Here is a 12807-nt window from a genome sequence, read left to right as displayed (position 1 = left end):
GATAAATCATAAAAGAAAGTCACTGGAGTAAGAGGACTGGACCCTATCTCTCTCACCTCCTAGGTAAATGTCCTAAGCACCAGGCAACAGAGCCATTCTCATTCTCTCTCTGGCCCAATTAATATTTATCTATCTACAATTGGAACGACACCTCTAGGCAAGACTGAGGGAGACACACATCAGAATATCCTATAGCTAAGTGTTTAGGACACTCCTCTGAGAGTGGCAGATCCCTGTTCAAATCCCTTCTCCTCATTAGGCACAGGGGAGACTTGAACAGAGGATTCCCCACATCCCAGGTGAGTACCTTAACCTCTGGTTATGAGAGAGCTCTTCCTCCCCTAGCTTCTTGCAAGAAATGTCTTAGGCACCTAACTCTAGAAGAGGTTTCATAACTGAGAATCACAAGCAGAGATAGGCACCTAAATACAATCTGCAGAAGAGCACTCTCTCTGTGAGAAGGGCGAGACTTAGAACACACCCATGTCACTGGCATCTCCCATTCACTAGCTTATGCAGGAAGTCGCTTAGAGTGCTGTTTTTTGTCAATGGCAGTCTAAGGTGCCTATCTCTCCCCATTCATTGTACAAAGAGCCCAAGCACTTAACTCAGGCTTTGTGAATGGCAGTGTTATTACCGTGATATGCTAGGCACCTAAAAGTTAGGCGCTGCAACACTCAGCGTCACAATGCTCAACTCCCTTTGTGAGTCTAGCCCTTATTTTCTGGGTGTCTGAGTTCCCCCCTCTGTAGAACAGGGATACTAGTGCTTCCCCACATCACAGGGGTTGTGAGGATAAATAAATTAAAGACTGAGTTTCTATGCTCAGATACTGTGGTGACGGGAGAAATATAGATGATGTATTAGATATCTGCATTGGGGAAATTTGCCCCAACTCTCTCATGGAAACATGCAACTCCAGCACAAAACACAGTTTGCAGAAATACAATTTATTTCATTAACAGGTTCTCAAAAACAGTTTTGAGATATAGAGGAACCATCAGATTCATTTCATTCATGACCTAAATCAGATTTGAATACCCACCATTCTTATGAACAAACATATCTATATGGCACCATTTAAAAACTGTGTGTGTCATTCCAAATGCAAATATTCCTGATGTTCTGAGACAGGATTTTTGTTTTTCATTCTAGCCAAAGTGTAAAAAAAAATAAAAATAAAAATACCTTTTTAAAGTTTTACTTACAAAGAGGGCAGCTGATACTGAATGGAATTAATAAATAAAACAATAAATAAAAAAATTCAGTGTCCAGAAGTGAAAGCTATTGGATTAAGATATCAGCACATTACACTGTGAATGCTCAGAAGGAGATCAGCACCTTATTGTAATAAACATTTACATGCTAAAATAATGTTTATCCATAAATTAAAGGAAAAAACCCACAATAATTAGTAATAGATGCAAGAAAGCCCAGATTTACACATATTTATATTTAAGGCATATTCTAGAATAGAAAATACATATATTAAAATCACCTTGAATTTATACAGCACCTTTCATCTGAAAGCTTCACAGTGCTCTACAGAACAACCTCACAAAGATGCTATTCCTCTACAGCTTCCACACAGGTTAGAAGAACAGTGCCAATGGCTGGGAATATGCCCCAAAACGTGTCACAAGCACTGCTAAAAAATACCTGCCTACATTTTTTTGGGACAGATAGATTCTGAAATATTGAAGCACAAGATAAAACATACCATCTACTTCTAAGTATAGGAAATATACAGGTTTCAGAGTAGCAGCCGTGTTAGTCTGTATTCGCAAAAAGAAAAGGAGTAGTGGTGGCACCTTAGAGACTAACAAATTTATTAGAGCATAAGCTTTCGTGAGCTACAGCTCACTTCATCGGATGCATTCCGATGAAGTGAGCTGTAGCTCACGAAAGCTTATGCTCTAATAAATTTGTTAGTCTCTAAGGTGCCACCAGTACTCCTTTTCTTTTTAGGAAATATACAGTAACCATTAAAGGCCCAGACCCTCACCATGCAATCAGATCGATGCGGAAGCAGAAGTCCACTAAATTTGATTGCAGAAGCGGGAGTTTAAAGGGCAAAATACAGGTAGCACATTCAGTTGTTAGAGCAGGAAGCAGAATCAGGAGTCATGGGTTTGAATCCCAATCTGCTGTTGACTCTCTAGATGGCCTTAAGCAAGTCACTTTCTGTACCTCAGTTATGTGTACACAAAGTAATTAAAACTACTTACATACCCAGTAAGGACATTGGGAGCTTTAATGAGGTATACTTACCTTCTTTAAAGCTGGGAGGCATATTTAATTAATTTTTATTAAGTGCTTTGAAATTCTCAGATGAAAACCACTATATAAATGCAAAATAATCTTTTCTCAACTATATGGTGAAAACCTTATTTTTATAAAAGGAACACAGATTGAACACTGAAGAAATGCTTTAATTTTTACTTTACCTCAGTTCTACTGTTGCATCAAAGAAACACACCATATCATCAGTAAGCTGTATTTCCAGAATTGGTGGTGCTCCATTTCGGTCTTTGCTTGCAGTTGGATTAATGTACATGGAACCGTTCATGCCAAAGTGAACCCTAGGCGAGAAACGCATTTCTGAAAAAAATAATCTGCATCTTAACAACACTCCCAGGCATGTTAGTCTATTTTCTAGCTTGGCAATTTAATTTAATTTAATTGGCAATTAAATTCACTAAGTATATAAAATAATTCTTATCATTAGCAGCAACAGGGTGACATGAAGTGCTTGTTTACATGGTCTCTCTTTCCTCCCACAAAGGACTGTATTTACTAGCAACTAAGATGCACTCAAGTATATAGTGACTTTATTAGATCTTTATATAACCAATCATTCAGTTAATGATTTAAATTTGAAACATGTTTGTGCAACCATAATACAGTGCAGCATCCTGGGAGTTTCTTCACCTGTACTTCTGCCCTCTTACAGCCCCAGGCAGGCTCCTCCAGGGAAGTTCAAGCAAGTCCAGGGACGATGGGAAAAAATACACTTGTTTTCTTTTTTGCGGACTCATTTTAAAATTAAGACTCACTAAAACAAGAACAGTGTTCTTCTCAAAGAATATTCTATCGTCAGCTCTTCTTCTGCCAAGTGGAAATGATCCAATATAGAAGACAAAATTGCCAGCTATTTCACTACCATAACTTTCACCATATCGAGCACCTTCCAGTTGTCCTCAAAACAATATGACTAGCATCTGTCCTGTGTGGTAGCTGGTTCTTTCTTTTTCCCCACCTCTCGTCAGAGCAAAGATTGTTTAGGTTTTTAAAATTCTTAAAAATTATTATTTAAAAATAAGTGTTGGTGTTTATTAGTTAAGGTGAGGTTGAAGACCTGAAGGCACAAAAAATGTGAAGTGATGACATTTGAGAAATTTCAGTCTTAAGCCAGCCCACAGATAAGGACAGAGATCTTGAATTTGATGCAATATTCTACTTGGTATCAGTGTATTGAGCAAATGACAAGTAAATTTGATTTGCAGCCCTGATTAAAATTAATCCAAACATATCTTATATACCCCAAGTTCTCAAAGGGAAGTCTTATTTCTAAGCTTCTCCTTTAAAAACGTATTTTTTTTTCCAGAGGAAGGTTAATTATTTTGTGGTTTAGGAGATGAACAACAGACCGGGGCGGGGGGGAAGAGTGGGGAGGCCTGTCACATGACAGAACAAAGACAGCATCTCAAACATCTATTTGTTTTTAATCCGTCCCCTGTAATGCCACACATCTGTTTACTCTTATTTTTCCATAAGTACTGGAAGGATGGTTTTAAAAAAATATTTACAGTTAACTTAAAGGCTACAGTGTATCAATTAATAAATATTGACAAACTACATTGTTAGTAATTGATTACAAATCCAAAAGAAGAGCAATATTGTAAACTGATTTTCAAGAAGTATATTGTGTCTTTTAGAAGCTTTTTCTTACCATTCAGTTGAATTGAATTAAGTTAATAAATATAACTATTTTGGAAGTTGCTGTTACTGCTATATGCTTATTATATAGCATAATCTAATCTAATCTAATACAATATAATATCGCGGTGCGATATTATAGCATTGCACAAGATTAAGCAGTTTTGGGGATTTTTTTAAATGTAGGCTTTAAACTCTGTCGTGCTATCAATCATAAATGCATTTAACATTTCCCAAAAGTTCTTAATAAGAAAAAAAATAATGTGCATGTTTGCAATTAAGTGTCTCACTCACTCGCCCAGTGCCCTGTTTAAAGGTACACTACCATCACAATGATTAGCTGTCATAACTACTTCTCAGTTATAGCTACAGTAATAAAATATTTCACAATCACTTCTATGCATAAATTTCTTTTCTATTAAAAGCCTTAAGAACTTTACAAATTCCACTCCAGTGTGCCTCATTATCCCTGATGTGCTGAAACAATGAAAACTAGCATTTTTGTCATTTTAATTAAGGATAAAGTAGGATGGAAGCTACTTTAACTGAAATCTTGGTTCTGCTGTCTGATGACAGCTAGTGTTAAAAAGCTCTAAATGTTAAAAAGCGTGGCAAGCTGCAGGTGACCATGCAGAGCTCATCAGCAGAGGTGACCCTGAAGAGCTCATCAGCAGAGGTGACCCTGATGGAGTCCCAGAATCGCAAAAGAGCTCCAGCATGGACCGAATGGGAGGTATGGGATCTGATCCCTGTATGGGGAGAGGAATACATGCTATCAGAATTACGTTCCAATTTTCAAAATGCCAAAACATTTGTGAAAATCTCCCAGGGCATGAAAGACAGAGGCCATAACAGGGACCCGAAGCAGTGCTGCATGAAACTTAAGGAGCTGAGGCAAGTCTACCAGAAAGGCGAACGACTGCTCCAGGTCAGAGCTCCAAATATGCCACTTCTATGATGAGCTGCATGCCATTTTAGGGTGTTCAGCCACCATTACCCCAGCCGTGTTGTTTGACTCCTTCAATGGAGATGGAGGCAACACGGAAGCAGGTTTTGGGGACGAGGAAGAGGATGATGAGGAGGTTGTACATAGCTCACAGCAAACAAGCGGAGAAACTGGTTTTTCCGACAGCCAGGAACTGTTTCTCACCCGGGACCTGGACCCAGTACCCCCCAAACCCACCCAAGGTTGCCTCCCGGACCCACCAGGCGGAGAAGGGACCTCTGGTGAGTGTACCTTTTAAAATATTATACAAGGATTAAAAGACAGCATGTTTAATGATTAATTTGCCCTGGCATTCGTGGCTCTCCTGGATATACTCCCAAAGCCTTTGCAAAAGGTTTCTGGGGAGGGCAGCCTTATTCCATCCACTATGGTAGGATACTTTACCACTGCAGGCCAGTAGCACATACTCGGGAATCATTGTAGAACAAAGAATTGCAGTGTATGTTTGCTGGCGTTCAAACAACATCCGTTCCTTATCTCTCTGTATTATCCTCAGGAGATTGATATCATTCATGGTCACCTGGTTGAAATAGGGTGCTTTTCTTAAGGGGACATTCAGAGGTGCCTGTTCCTGCTGGGCTGTTTGCATATGGCTGAACAGAAATGTTCCCCGCCGTTAGCCACGCGGGGGGGGGGGGGAAAGCAAAATGCGACGTTGTAATGAAAGCACATGTGCTATGTATGTAATGTTAACAGCAAGGTTTACCGTAAAAGAGTGTACCCTTTGTTCTATAAAATGTGTCTTTTCAAATACCACTGTCCCTTTTTTTTTTTCCTCCACCAGCTGCATGTGTTTCAAAGATCACAGGATCTTCTCCTTCCCAGAGGCTGGAGAAGATTAGAAGGCGAAAAAAAACGCACTTGCGATGAAATGTTCTCTGAGCTCATGCTCTTCTCCCACACTGACAGAGCACAGACGAATGCATGGAGGCAGACAATGTCAGAGTGCAGGAAAGCACAAAATGATTGGGAGGAGAGGTGGCGGGCTGAAGAGAAGGCTGAAGCTGAAAGGTGGCGGCAGCATGATGAGAGGAGGCAGGATTCAATGCTGAGGTTGCTGGAGGATCAAACTAATATGCTCCAGCATGTGGAAAGACAGGAAAAGGCAGGAAAGACAGCAGGAGCACAGACCGCCGCTATAGCCCCTGTGTAACAAACCGCCCTCCTCCCCAAGTTCCATAGCCTCCTCACCCAGATGCCCAAGAACGCGGTGGGGGGGGCCTCCGGCCACCCAGACACTCCACCTCAGAGGATTGCCCAAGTAACAGAAGGCTGGCATTCAATAAGTTTTAAACTTTTAAACTGCTGTGTGGCCTTGTCCTTCCCTCCCCCACTACCCCTCCTGGGCTACCTTGGTAGTTATCCCCCTATTTGTGTGATGAATTAATAAAGAATGCAAGAATGTGAAGCAACAATGACTTTATGGCCTCTGCAAGCGGTGATCGAAGGGAAGTGGGGAGGGTGGTTAGCTTACAAGGAAGTAGAGTGAACCAAGGGGTGGGGGGTTTCATCAAGGAACAACAAACAGAACTTTCACACCGTAGCCTGGCCAGTCATGAAACTGGTTTTCAAAGCTTCTCTGATGTGCACCGCACCCTCCTGTGCTCTTCTAACTGTCCTGGTGTCTGGCTGTGTGTAACCAGCAGCCAGGCGATTTGCCTCAACCTCCCACCCCGCCATAAACGTCTCCCCCTTACTCTCAGAGATATTGTGGAGCGCACAGCAAGCAGTAATAACAGTGGGAATATTGGTTTCGCTGAGGTCTAACCGAGTCTGTAAACTGCGCCAGCGCGCTTTTAAACATCCAAATGCACATTCTACCACCATTCTGCACTTGCTTAGCCTGTAGTTGAACAGCTCCTGACTACTCTCCAGGCTGCCTATGTATGGCTTCATGAGCCATGGCATTAAGGGGTAGGCTGGGTCCCCAAGGATAACTATAGGCATTTCAACATCCCCAAATGTTATTTTCTGGTCTGGGAAGAAAGTCCCTTCATGCAGCTTTTGAAACAGACAAGAGTTCCTGAAGATGTGAGCATCATGTACCTTTCCTAGCCATCCCACGTTGATGTTGGTAAAAGGTCCCTTGTGATCCACCAGTGCTTGCAGCACTATTGAAAAGTACCCCTTGCGGTTTATGTACTCGCTGGCTTCGTGCTCCGGTGCCAAGATAGGGATACGGGTTCAGTCTATGGCCTCACCACAGTTAGGGAATTCCATTGCAGCAAAGCCATCCACTATGACCTGCACATTTCCCAGGGTCACTACCCGTGATATCAGCAGATCTTTGATTGCGTTGGCTACTTGCATCACAGCAGCCCCCACAGTAGATTTGCCCACTCCAAATTGATTCCCGACTGACCGGTAGCTGTCTGGCATTGCAAGTTTCCACAGGGCTATTGCCACTCGCTTCTCAACTGTGAGGGCTGCTCTCATCTTGGTATTCTTGTGCCTCAGGGCAGGGGAAAGCAAGTCACAAAGTTCCATGAAAGGGCCCTTATGCATGCGAAAGTTTCACAGCCACTGGGAATCATCCCAGACCTGCAACACTATGCGGTCCCACCAGTCTGTGCTTGTTTCCCGAGCCCAGAATCGGCGTTCCACCGCATGAACCTGCCCCATTAGTACCATGATGCCCACATTGGCAGAGCCCGTGCTTTGAGAGAAGTCTGTGTCCATGTCCTCATCACCGCGCTGATGTCGCCTACTCGCCCGGTTTCACTTTGCCAGGTTCTGGTGCTGCATATACTGCTGGATAATGCGTGTGGTGTTTAATGTGCTCCTAATTGCCAAAGTGATCTGAGCAGGCTCCATGCTTGCCGTGGTATGGCGTCTGCACAGACAAAAGGCTGGAACGATTATCTGCTGTTGCCCTGACGGAGGGAGTCGCAACTGACGACATGGTTTACAGGGAATTAAAATCAACAAAGGAGATGGCTTTGCGAGAAACTGAATGGCCGCCTCAAGGATAGAAGTCAAAACCTCAAGGATAGAACTCAAAACTGGGTGTAGCAGGCCGTTGATTTCACAGTGGGAGGGAGGGAGGAGAAAATGAATACAAAAAAAAAAATATGGTCTATTTCTTGTTTTGAGCCACTTCATCTATCTTTATACATCATGCTGGCAGCAGACTGTGCAGTATGACCGCTAGCCATCGTCACCTCCTGGGTGCTCGGCAGAAGACGGTGCAGTATCACTACTGGCCATCGTCTTCTGCTAGCTGCAGATTAAAAGGCAGTGCACTGCCGGTAGGACTCAATCACCATAAGACGAAACAAGGGAAATGACCTGGCTGAGTCACTCCCATGTTTGCCCAGGTGCCCGGTTAAAAGAGCACCCAGGACTACGTCGACGACGGCTACCAGTCTTACTGCACTGTCTCCTGCCAAAAGGCAATAAACTGCTGCTGTGTAGCAATGCAGTACCACGTCTACCAGCACCCAGGAGGCATACGGTGACAGTTAGCTGAGCGGGTTCCATGCTTGCCGTGGTTTGGCGTCTGCACAGGTAACTCAAGAAAAAAGGCGCAAAATGATTGTCTGCCCTTGCTTTTATGGAGGGAGGGAACGGGGGCCTGACAATATGTACCCAGAATCACTCGACAATTTTTAGCCCCATCAGGCACTGGGATTTCTACCCAGAATTCAAATGGTTGGCAGAGACTGCAGGAACTGTGGGATAGCTACCCACAGTGGAAAGCTCCGGAATCCGACAGTTGCCTTGGTACTGTGGACACAGTTCGCCGACTACATGCACTTAGAGCATTTGTGTGGGGACACACACACTCGGCTATATAAAAATGCTTTCTACAAAACTGACTTTATAAATTTGACCTAATTTCGTAGTGTAGACATACCCTCAGATGAAAGAAATTTCTCAAAAGAATTATTCCCTGACATTATTGTTCATTAATCAGGAAGTGGATTGTACCGTCCCATTTATCAGTGATAGGTGGATCACAAATTCAGCAAAAAATGAATTTCCCTCATGTGCTAATTGTTATCCATGATGTACCTCATTCATCTATAAGTCATTCAATCAGCATAGAGGATTTCATGGCCAGATCTTCCTTTTCCCTGAAGTGATGTTACCAGGGAGACAGAAATCTACAGTGGTTGGCTCTTGGCCAAAGAGCAAGTGTTTCCTTGGGCCCTTCCCAGCTCCTCCCTTGCACACTCATTTGTGATAGAGCTGTACACAGTCTACCTTTAAGAGAACAATTTTAAGGTCATTTTTCCATGGTAATAAGAAATGTCTGCCTGCCCACTTCAGGATGAATTTCATAGGTGCAATTTATAAAGGCATTACAGAGCAGTTAGTGATGTGATTGAGTGGACCAATATTTAAAAAAAAAAAAAAAAAAAAAAAAAAAAACCCACAACAAGGGACATCAGTTTCCAGTGTTAGATATCCTTTAGTTTTCAGACTAAGATTCAAAAGTAACAGATGGGGTTAAACGAAGCATCTACATAATTTTAATTGTTGTTATACTTAAAGCTTTTATCACATACTTTCAGTAACTAATTTTAAAAGGTAGTTTAAAAATTAAGATTACTTAAAATCCTGCAGTGCCATAGGATTGTATTCTTATACTACGAGGGCACATACTCTCTCTTTTTTAATGGGCATACAATGAAAATAACTTTTGCAAAATGGTATTGTTGACAAAGAAAATTTTAGTTAATGTTAAATATCTGAGAACTCTAGCTGTTTATATTACACTACAAACCATATAAACTAGGTTTTCTGCTTGATTTTCAAATGAGTCACCCCAAACATTTTAGTTTAGGTTTGACACATTTCATGTGCATTGCAGTAGACATTTGCAATACACATACTGCATGCTACACTGGAAACAGGGAGAACTATAATTAGATCCTTAGACAGTATGAGCCCAAGTTTCAGAGGTGCTGAGTAGCCACTATTTGAATGGATTTGGGAGTTATCTACATAAAGTATTTTTAGACTCTTTAGTATATTGATTATGAGCAAACCATTAAAGTTTAGAAAATTACAACAAATGTCATGTAAGTGTTACCAATTTTAGAAGTCTTACTTTTATGCTGTGAAGTCTGTGGAAGACTTTTTTTAAATAATTGGGTGGGCTCATTTTGGTTACCATCCCATGGGAATACCATAGCGTATTTGGTTATTACACACAAAAGGAATGTTAAGAATGCAAAGACAAACACTCATCATTTAAGAAGTACCAGAATTAATATTGATTATGAGAGCTTGATTTGACCTCCTTGTGCATGTGTAATATCATCCAGTCTCGCCTAACATCAAATAGAAAGTCTGGAGCAAAGCAAGGACTAGAACCCAGCTCTGCCAACTCTCAGACTTTGCCACAAGAAAATATTCTCTCTCTTCTTACAACGTTCTGCCTCATCACTGTCCAGTTTATATGGACAATCACAATTCTGTCATTTATTTCCTAACTTTTGAGTGCTTTACCACCTTAATATTCTTTTTAATGTTTTTGTATGTCATTTTCTAGGTGTGTGATTTTTTTTAAAGCAAACTGAATCAACAGAAATTCTATCAGTGATCAGTATGGGTGGAACCCAAGACCTTTAAATCCACAGCACAGAACTCAACCACTTGAACTAAAAGAGAAGCGGGAGCAACAGTATTCTGTTGCCTTGCATGTGGACCAGCCACTAGAAGAGAATGTGACATGCTTGCCAATGTGACAGCAATTTTTAAAAAGGGTTCCAGAGGTGATCCCAGCAATTACAGGCTGGTAAGCCTGACTTCAGTACCGCGCAAACTAGTTGAACCTATAGTAAAGAACAAAATTGTCAGACACGTAGATGAACATAATTTGTTGGGAAAGAGTCAACATGGTTTTTGTAAAAGGAAATCATGCCTCACCAATCTACTAGAATTCTTTGAGGGAGTCAACAAGCATGTGGACAATGTCCATTGGATATAGAGTACTTAGATTATCAGAAAGCCTTTGACAAGGTCCCTCACCAAAGACTCTTAAGCAAAGTAAGCTGTCATGGGATAAAAGCAAAGGTCCTCTCATGGACTGGTAACTGGTTAAAAACATAGGGTACAGAGAGTAGGAATAAATGGTCAGTTTTCAGAATGGAGAGAGGTAAATAGTGGTGTCTCCCAGGGGTCTAGGACCAGTCCCATTCAACATATTCATAGACTATCTGGAAAAAGGGGTAAACAGTGAGGTGGCAAAATTTGCACATGATACAAAACTACTCAAGATAGTTAAGTCCCAAGCAGACTGCGAAGAGCTACAAAAGGATCTCACAAAACTGGATGACTGGACAACAAAAATAGCAGAAGAAATTCAATGTTGATAAATGCAAAGTAATGCACATTGGAAAACATAATCCCAACTATACATATAAATTGATGGGGACTAAATTAGCTGTTACAACTCTCAAGAAATAGATATTGGAGTCATTGTGGATAGTTCTTTGAAAGCATCCACTCAATGTGCACAGCAGTTCAAAAAGCGAACAGAATGTTGGGAATCATTAAGAAAGGGATAGATAATAAAACAGAAAATATCAGATTGCCTCTACATAAATCCATGGTATGTCCACATCTTGAATACTGTATGCAGATGTGGTTGCCCCATCTCAAAAAAGATATACTGGAACTGGAAAAGGTTCAGAAAAGGGCAACAAAAATTATCAGGGTTCTGTACAAGGAGAGATTAATAAAACTGGGACTTTTCATCTTAGAAAAGAAATGACGAAGGAGGGATATGATAGAGATTATCAAATCATGACTGGTGTGGAGAAATGAAATTAATAGGCAGCAGGTTTAAAACAAACAAAAGGAAGTATTTCTTCACACAACGCACAGTCAACCTGTGGAACTCCTTGCCAGAGTCGTAAAGGCCAAGACTATAACAGGGTTAAAAAAAAGAAAACTAGGTAAGTTCATGGAGGATAGGTCCAACCATCAATGGCTATTAGCCAGGATAGGCAGGGATGGTGTCTCAAGCCTCTGTTTGCCAGAAGCTGGGAATGGGTGACAGGGAATGGATCACTTGATGATTACCTGTTCTGTTCATTACCTCTGGGGCACCTGGCATTGGCCACTGCTGGAAGACAGGATACTGGGTAGATGGACCAATATGGTCGTTCTTATTTTCTTATGAAATTGGAAATCCTAATTCTATTCTTGTGGCTGGCAGGGAGTGTGGTCTAATGCTTAGATATCACAGGCAGGCATATATATTTGATGCATTCATTCTTAAAGGAAGTATGGCTAAGTGGATGAACCCTGGGTTCTATTCCTAGCACTGCCAGAAGTGACCTTGTACAACCTCTCAGTTCCTTCATTTATAAAATTAGGAAACAATACTTGCCTGCCTGAGGTTTGGCTCAGTAATAAGGGTTGTGAAGTGCACAAAATTAAACATCCCAGTCAGCAGAAGAGCTGAACCTAGAGCTAATGATCTCCTTCTAGTAATTTCCCCTAGACTGAAGAGTTGCGGGAGTGTTTGTTATTGAATGCCTGTTCCCATCCACAGTTCTAGCTCTGCGCCTACCATGTAGAAGGCTTGGGGCCTGCTCAGTACATTTGGCTTGAAGAGAGCTCTGTGCAGCAGAGCATCAGCACTGCACATGGAATGTTCTAAGATTTTATCAGCAAGTGTCTAACATTGGTGAAGCTACCTATTTCTCCCTAACCTCATTCTCAGAAATGACTGAATTGTTTTCACTTAAACTTTCCAGAAAAACATCAGCCCTGAGACAGACACCTAGAATGCACAATTTCAGCCCACAGAGTTAAAGTTTGGCAGTTATAAGCAACTGAAAATGGGGCTAATAATGAAAGTGTTAGGCAGCTGTAACTCTAGGCACTGCTACCAGCTCGGCCTA

At 41.5% G+C, this 12807-nt stretch overlaps 1 protein-coding gene across 5 annotated transcripts in view; it reads right to left on the bottom strand.

Annotated features, from left to right (window-relative positions):
- The window catches only part of NEIL3 (nei like DNA glycosylase 3), a 44879-nt gene that overhangs the window by 21343 nt on the left and 10729 nt on the right, over nucleotides 1-12807 (bottom strand). For 4 of the 5 annotated variants that reach the window (XM_043513492.1, XM_043513493.1, XM_038399552.2 and 1 more), the window contains exon 3: nucleotides 2448-2582. In XM_043513492.1, the coding sequence (XP_043369427.1) occupies nucleotides 2448-2582 (135 nt within the window). Of the gene's footprint in view, nucleotides 1-2447; nucleotides 2602-12807 lie in introns of all 5 variants that reach the window. The other variant, XM_043513494.1, reaches the window with a different exon arrangement.

The sequence above is a fragment of the Dermochelys coriacea genome, chromosome 4, assembly GCF_009764565.3.
Source record: "Dermochelys coriacea isolate rDerCor1 chromosome 4, rDerCor1.pri.v4, whole genome shotgun sequence".
Taxonomy (NCBI): Eukaryota; Metazoa; Chordata; order Testudines; family Dermochelyidae; genus Dermochelys; species Dermochelys coriacea.
The sequence above is the reverse complement of the archived record's forward strand: the minus strand, read 5'-3'. Positions and strand labels throughout refer to the sequence as shown.